The 8,797-nt window shown below is 42.2% G+C and overlaps 1 protein-coding gene across 1 annotated transcript in view; it reads left to right on the top strand.

The window, feature by feature from the left end:
• The window catches only part of LOC126400815 (C-type mannose receptor 2-like), an 18,013-nt gene that overhangs the window by 3,120 nt on the left and 6,096 nt on the right, over positions 1-8,797 (top strand). Inside the window, exons 2-4 of the mRNA XM_050061782.1 lie at positions 2,551-2,744; positions 5,179-5,392; positions 7,485-7,849. Coding sequence (XP_049917739.1) covers positions 2,551-2,744; positions 5,179-5,392; positions 7,485-7,849 — 773 coding nt within the window. The remainder of the gene's footprint in view (positions 1-2,550; positions 2,745-5,178; positions 5,393-7,484; positions 7,850-8,797) is intronic.

Below are 8,797 nucleotides of genomic sequence, written 5' to 3'. Positions count from 1 at the left end.
TGTCTCACTAGAGCTACGTATCGGGTAGTGACAGCAACACTGCCCCCACGGTTTGCGGTGGTACTGCTCCGTTTGGCCCGTATCCGTAAGCTTTATGGAAACGTGCAGAAATACGGACGAAATGAACGCAGAGCATGGACAGAAGGCTCCGTCCGTATCCGGATCCATATTTAACATTGAGCATAAATGGGCCTTAAGTCATGGTATGACTCTGTACATAATCACGGAAACTGTCAGTGTGTCATTCTGTCAGTCAGTCATTCTGTCTGTCCCACATTTTTCTACTCACTGACGTGGTCAATCTATGTGAAACTGCACATAGGCATTGAGGACTGGCATAGGTAGAAGGTGACCAATGGGTATGGACTAGTAGATATGATTTAAGAGGGAAATCCTAAAAAAATACTTCCACCAGGGTGGAACAAGCATGACACAAGTTTCCAGAGGATGCAGTCTGGACCCCTGCAAAAATAGATTGGATGGATATTGGTCAACAAAGAATATTTTATATAACTTTAAAGCTGATTTGTGATTATTTGTGTAATTATTGTTATCTTAAACATTGTAACATTAGTTTGTTGTATGGTTTGTTTTTTGTAGTTGGTGAGTCTGGTGTGGAGGCTTTATATCCTGTACCAGGATATTTTTTCATTAAATTTAATTACATTTCATTAAATATGACTGAGGGTTGCACAGGAAACATGCACACAATATGATTTCTTTATTATACCATGACATTTGTGATGACTTTTTCATGACGTACTATACTATGACTTTTTATGACCTTTTCATGACATTTTTATAACATACTAAGACTTTACAAAAACTACAACAATCGACAGTGATGGAGCAAACACAACACTAGTTTTCCACTTTTTAATACATTAAAATATAATGTAGATATGTATTAGATAATGTACCTACCCACAACAGCAGTTATGTAACAGCCTCCACTACAGTACAGCAGCAACACTGGCACAAACCACATGCAAAACTGCATGACACCGTAATATTAGAACACAAAGAGACAACATCAACACAAAGGTGCAAAATGACTGCATAGAGACACAAAATTAATAAAAGGGAAAAAAATTAACACAATGGTTCACATCCTACCTCAACAATAGAACATTCGTAACCTCTGTAAACATAGGCACATTCTCCTCTCCCCCAGCTACTCTCTCCTGCGGGGTCCCGCAAGGTTCAGTCCTAGGTCCCATTCTTTTCTCCATCTACATGCTTCCCCTTGGTCAAATCATTTGAAAATATGACATCTCTTTTCACTGCTATGCTGATGACACCCAGCTCTATCTTCCCCTCAATCCAAACAACCAATCCAAACTCACCAACATCTTCAACTGCATCAGTGAAATAATGTCCTGGATGGCAGTAAACTTCCTTCAACTAAATGAAGCTAAATCCGAAATCATTCTCTTTGGCCCCTCTGACAACATCAACCTGATATCCAACAGTCTTGGCAACCTGTCCACTCTTATCAAACCTCACGTCAAAACCCTCGGTGTCATTTTCGATTCTGCACTTAAGTTTGATAAACAGGTCAACTCAGTAGTCAAAGCCAGTTTTTCTTCGCACCATCGCAAAAATCAAACCATTCCTCAGTTTCAAGGACCTAGAAAAAGTCATCCATGCTTTCATTTCCACCGTGCCAGTGCAGTACCATATTGATTTTAAACTTCTTTTATTCACATACAAAGCCCTGAATGGAGTGGCCCCTTCCTACATGACAGAACTTTTAACCCCATACTCCACCTCCAGACCCCTCAGGTCGGCTGACCTGAGGTTTTGAACTGTTCCACGCACTTATTTTAAACTCAGGGGTGACCATGCCTTTGCGGTCGCAGCCCCCAGACTCTGGAACAGCATTTCCCCCTCTGTCAGACTTGCCCCCTCCATCGACTCTTTTAAATCAAGGCTAAAAACGTTCCTATTTACTAAAGCTTTTGAGTCCTCCTGATGTCGCCTATGTGTTTATTTGTGCCTTGATCTATGTTGGTTGCTGTTTTTGTTCTGTTTATTATTTTACTTCACTTGTATCTCTTTTATTCATTTTTAACTGTACAGCACTTTGGTCAACTTGGGTTGTTTTTAAATGTGCTTTATAAATAAATAAATAAATTTGAAAATGACCACAGAGAGACACAAAATTAAGAATAAAAAACAAAACAAGACAAAAAATAATAAACAAAAAAAGGCATCCACAATGAGAGATAAAATGAACACAAAGGTGCACCCTTAAAGTAAAAAAAAAGGCTCGCTTTTTTCGTGGGTGTCTGACAAAGAAATCAATGACCAAGTGATGGTATTTTATGACTCCGAGATGAGAACGGGCAGGATAAATGAAATGCATTACAGCAGAAGTGCAAAGTAGCTTTAAAAAATACTGTGCAGTACATGAGTAAATGTACTTTGTGACATTCCTTCTGATTTCACTATGAAGACAGAGATGCACCTGAATACACTGAAATGTAATGTTACAAAGTGAAGAGATCTAAAAAGTCATCTGATCACTTTCTGTGTTTGTCACTACAGGGCTGTGCGCCATCCCATCACATGCTGCACGTCAGTACCATTTCATTTATGAGCTGAAGACGATGCCTGAGGCACAAAGTTACTGCAGACAGAGATATACAGACCTGGCCACTATCGAAAACATGGAGGACGCAAACACCCTGGACAGCATGGCAGATAGAAGCAAAATACAATCACTGTCTAGCGGTGACTATGTGAGTTCACTTTTCTCTCTCTTTCATTTCACTGTTATTTCATAACTGTGTCAGTTTTAATAAATTATTACATGATGCACAAAACTGTTGTGTTACACACTCATAGTTTTCTTCACAGGATTTGCTTATTTTAACAATTTGAGCTTTTATTACATTTAAATTATTCCAGTATGGGCACTTGTATTAATATTAGTTAGTCAGTCCCTCCAGGATCTCGCAGCAAAAAAAACTTGAATTTGCGACAAATTTAGTCAAAAATTGCCTCGAAAATTGTGGCATTTTTATGTGATTTTTTTGCAGGAAATTGTGGCAAATCATGTATTCACTTGCTATAAAAATCATACTGAATATTACAGAAATAGCTGCAAATGTTTTTTATAGTTCTCTTCTTGAGTGAATATTGTAGCTCTCAAACCAGACAATGTGACTGTGAAACAACATGTAAGCTACAACTTCTGTAAACATAACATTTTAATACATTCAACACATATTGTATGCATTTAAACAGTGCAAATTCTTATGTCAATACAGAGCGTTTCTCTATACTGCAAAGCCATTAGCGCATTTGATGACGCGTCTGATGACGTTTCAAATGACACTGCATGCACGACGACTTCCGGTCAGCCGGAAAATGCGGAAAAACGCAGAAAAATTGCGGGACTTTTAAAAAATTGCGGACTTTTGTTGAATTTGCGTTAATTATTGCGATTGCAATTTTCTGGAGGGACTGGTTAGTGAATTGCTACACCATCATTTACACCAAAAGGGCATTTCGAGGGGATCTCTTAAAAAGCATCTATATGCTTTTTGGGCTTTCTTTAATGTCTTGCATAACATTTTTATGCATCTATAAGGTCTGCTCAGTAAAAAAGCCCGAAGTCCAGGCTAAAGGGAGCTCTCTCTCTCTCTCTCTCTCTCTCTCTCTCTCTCTCTCCCCACAGACACCTGAAACACCTCGCTTGTAGTCCTGCCTTTACTTCTGCAACTTGGTTGCATCACTATTAGGGATGGGAATTGATAGGATTTTATCGATATCAATGCCATTATTGATTCTGCTTATCGATCCGATTCTTTATCGATTCCCTTATCGATTCCTCCTGTGAATTAATGATATCACCTCCTGTTGTTTGTAACCCAATACATCTGCTTTCAGAACGTTTTATTATGAACATTAAAGCCATGGTCTAGTTTAGAAAGATGATGAGAAAGATTTGAAAAAAAGCACCACCCCCCCCTCTGTGCTCGTGTCCCTCTCCCCTCGGAGCCTCCTAACGACACACCTCCTCCCGCATAGAAATGTTTTGAGGCCGTATAACCACACAAAAAACTAACGGCAGCTTTCACAGTCATAAGCCAGCATTGGCATACAGTTATCCTTTCACAGTCATAAGCCAGCATTGGCATACAGTTNACCACCCAGCTAGTGCAGCTAACTCAGGTGAGGCAGCTAACGCAGCTAGCCCAGCATATTATAACAACAAATGGCATGCAAATCAACTCAACTGCCCTCATCTTACCATCCTTGGTGTTCCCATGAAATCCGACAACAGGAGCGGGGACACGCCGAAGCTCCACAGCTGGCTAGCAGCTCCAGGGAGGCTAACAACAACAGCGCCTCGCCCGCCGTCCACCTGGAGCGGGGATGCGCCGAAGCTCCACAGAGGGCTAGCAGCTCCATGGAGGCTAACAACAGCATGAAGTGAAGCCACGGCTTTGACCGCTTCTGTCTCTCTGCTATTACGTCTTCTTTGTTGTTGAACGTGCTGCTGACTGACGAGCATAGATTCGGCGTAATGAAAAGAATCGATAAGGGAATCGTTAAGCATAAAGGCTAATGATGTCGATGAATTGAACCAGTTGGAACCGGTTCTTAACAGGAACCGGTTCTCGATTCCCATCCCTAATCACTATGTAACACATTATCTATGCACACAGTGCCCGCCTGGGGGCCACTGAGCCGCACCCCCAAACAAATCTACTTATAGTGTGTAGGGGGCTTTAGCTTCTCATGTAGCCTCAGGAGACTGAGCGATCTGACCAACCAGAGCAGACTGGGCCGCTGGGGAGGTGGGACATTAGCCCAGTCAGAGTGTTTCAGACAGAGGTGCTGCAGAAATGGGCAGAATAAGAGATAGCAAATAATGTGATTTTTTAAAACACCTAAATCTATTCCAGTAGACCCCAATATGACCCTGAAAATGAGCATAATAGGACTTCTTTAATGTCCAGTATGAACAGCAGGAATCATTACAGAAAGCAAAACCTGTTTCAATGTTCATACGGACACTTGAAAAAGCCTGTAATACAGTGGTAGAGGATCCAACTGACAGACAGTACCAAGACTGTAAATGGGAAGTTTGTGTTAAAATGTTGCCTTGAACAAAAGCTAGAGCAAAGGCTCATCATTTGTAACACAATCAAACATTACTTTCAGTATGCCTGGATAGGGCTGTACGAAGACCAGGCCATGGACGGGTGGAAATGGTCACTGTCAGACACAAGTTTCTACCAACAAGGGGAGATGGAGTTCAGACAATGGTTGAATGGACAACCGGCAGGCTGGGAACGCTGTGCATATACACGTGATGATGGCCAGTGGTACGACGCTGGATGTCAAGAACAATATAAGGCAGTCTGCTTAGATATTGGTGAGAACATGAACTGGTGAAGTTTTCCTTGTCTTCTTCTCTTTGCCTCTTTGTTTTCAGTATTTGGACCTCAGTCAATCATTCAAACCAACTTTATTTGTAGCTCCTTTCTTACAGGTGCAGGTGCAAGTGCTTTAGAGGTGACTGACACGCTGATGATGAGACAGTTCAAACAGCTCAGTGTGTCTCATCACTCTGATGACACCACAGAGCTTCAAATAAAATTAGAACATGTATGATTAATAAATCTGAGAAAAACATCCATATGTGGAAAAACAACAATATAATGTACACTCACCGACCACTTTATTAGGTACACCTCTCTAGTACCAGGTTGGACCCCCTTTTTAATTCTTGGTGTCACAGGTTCAACAAGGTGCTGGAAACATTCCTCAGAGATGTTGGTCCATATTGACATGATGACATCACACAGTTGCTGCAGATTTGTCAGCTGCACATCCATGATGAGAATCTCCCGTTCCAGCACATCCCAAAGGTGCTCTATTGGACTGAGATCTGGTGACTGTGGAGGCCATTGGAGTACAGTGAACTCATTGTCATGTTTGAGATGATGTGAGCTTTGTGACATGGTGCGTTATCCTGCTGGAAGTAGCCATCAGAAGATGGGTACACTGTGGTCATAAAGGGATGGACACGCTCAGCAACAATACTCAGGTAGGCTGTGGTGTTTAAACCATGCTCAGTTGGTACTAAGAAAATCTCCCCCACACCATTACACCACCAGCAGCAGCCTGAAGCGTTGATACAAGGCAGGATGGATCCATGCTTCCATCTGAATGTGGTTTTTCCAATCTTCTATTGTCCAGTTTTGGTGAGAAAACCCGTGTGAATTGTAGCCTCAGTTTCCTGTTGTTAGCTGACAGGAGTGGCACCTGGTGTGGTCTTCTGCTGCTGTAGCCCATCTGCTTCAAGGTTGGACAAGGTGTTGTTGCTTCAGAGATGGTCTTCTGCACACCTTGGTTGGAACCAGTGCTTATTTGACTTCCTGTTGCCTTTCTATCATCTTGAACCAGTCTGGCCATTCTCCTCTGACCTCTGGCATCAACAAGGCATTTTGGCTCACTGGATATTTTCTCTTTTTGGGACCATCCTCTGTAAACCCTAGAGATGGTTGTGCTGAAAATCCCAGTAAATACTCAGAGCAGCCCGTCTGGCACCAACAACCATGCCACGTTCAAAGTCACTTAAACACCTTTCTTCATCATTCTGATGAAGTGAAGTGACTAAATGCACTGATTTGCTGCCACATTGCGTTAACAAGCAGTTGAACAGGTGTACCTAATAAAGTAGCCGGTGAGTGTATGTGTCGTTTTTGTAGGTTTTAAGGACATTTTTGTGAAGGTGGTAATGTGACAATGTCTTACTTTTTCATTTTTACAAATTCATTACATTATTGATATTACATACTGTTTAATAAGCAACCTGTTCTCATTCCAAAGTCTTCAAATACAGCTGCTTGTTCATTTTTTTCAGCATCAGACGGCAACAATAAAAGGTCATCCTCTGGCACAATTTGCAGTCGGGGTCATCAGTTTATAAAGCCGCAGAACAGCGTGAGTTTGAATGCCACTGGATGACAATGTAATATAAGGAGCTGCAAAGTCCCAGTGGGGCAGACTGGAGGGGAGGTTGATGGGTCCAAAACGTACAGGACGTTCACCCAGGAGTGTTGTTCGCTTCCTGTATAAATGTTGAGCCGAACCATGATGTTTTTCCTAAATCTAACCACGTGCTTTTGTTCCACAAAGAAATAAACGTAAATACGTGATGCTTTACCAGCATTGTAAGTTAATTTTGAAAGGGACTGTATGCATCTAATGAACAGAAACATTTCCTGTGAAAACAGAATTGTATTTTGAAAAGACACAATTAACAAGTGTAAATCGACACAGCATCCCAAAATGTCAACAACAGAAGCACCCAGGATACCTAGCACATCAAATGTAGATGTTAAAGTCCACTGAACAAGCGGTGATGTGTGATGGGATCGGAGTGAGAACATGTTGCTATAATGGTGTGAATACTGCCACAGAGCAGTATGGATGTGAGGCTGTATGTGCTCCATTTTCAGCGTCCTCTGTGACATTTGTCTTCATCAACACCACCATGACATGGACTGACGCCCAGAGCTACTGCAGACAACAATACACAGACCTGGCCAGTGTAAGAAACATCACAGACAACCAGAAGGTACAGCAGCTGATACCCTCAGGAGAAAATGTCTGGATCGGCCTTTTCAAGGACTCATGGAAGTGGTCGGATGGAAGTAACTCCTCATTTAGGCACTGGAGAAATTCGGAACCTAGTGGCAGTGCGACTTGTGTGGCTGCAGACTTTGCTGCAAACTATGGTGGACGATGGACAAACATAGCCTGTAGCATGCAGAGAATGTGCATTTGCTACGGCAATGGTGAGTTCTACTCCATGACTCAGACAGTATTTTGATTGAGATTCAGGTCTACTTTAGCATCAAATGAGAATTCACTAACAAAGACCACGCAAATAGAGTTGCAATTGGTTTATGACATATAATGGATGATGGGGATGAGGGTGGAGGGATGAAGGGTTGATGATGGGCAAAATGAGGTCTCAGACAGGTGGAGAGTGGAATCTGATGGTGGTCCAGTGTCAGCTGAAGGGATGAGGGAGCAATGAAATCAGGGAAGTTGAGACAGAGTGGGGGAGTCCTCTCTTTGTTTGCTCTACTATAGATAGAGCCCCCTGGTGATTCCTGTAACCTGTAGAGGGAGGGGTGTGAGAATGGAGTCAAAGGGGAGGGAAACGGATAAGGTGTGCTAAAATACTTTTAGTGTGGAAATGGATTAGAATGAGGCGTGGTCTTTGTTCCCGAACTTCGCTAGAAAACTTCATTATAACAGAAACAATGCAAAATGTCGATTTAACGCTTTCATGACGATCATTTTTGTGGAATTGTTTGTAAAAGTAGCAGCAGCAGTAATCAACTGCCGATGATCAGTTTGTGTTGACTTGATGCTGAAAATATTCAAGAGATGGAGGATGTAAGTTGAGCATAGCCTTAGTTCAGGCAGGACATGATATCAAGCTCAGCTCACATCCCAGCTACATCAGCTGATCTCAAACTGCACAATCAACTGATGGAGCAGCTGACTGATGAAGGGAGCCAGCTGATAGATCACATGATTCCTTTCTGTGCGACCAAATCTCATTCAGGGCGTGTTACGCCCCGGTCTAGGGGTGGTGTCGTGACCCGGATCTAGGGGTGTGGGTGCGTAACATAAGGACACACAGGAACACGGGAGTAAATGTACAGGTGAGCAATTTATTGCTACACACTCCAAAAACACACTGTACAATATCGCACACAAAATGGAGCAAAAGACGTCAGGGTGAGCCCAGGCCAAA

This window comes from Epinephelus moara, chromosome 2, assembly GCF_006386435.1.
Source record: "Epinephelus moara isolate mb chromosome 2, YSFRI_EMoa_1.0, whole genome shotgun sequence".
In the NCBI taxonomy this organism is placed as follows: Eukaryota; Metazoa; Chordata; class Actinopteri; order Perciformes; family Serranidae; genus Epinephelus; species Epinephelus moara.
This window is presented reverse-complemented; position numbering and strand designations above follow the sequence as displayed.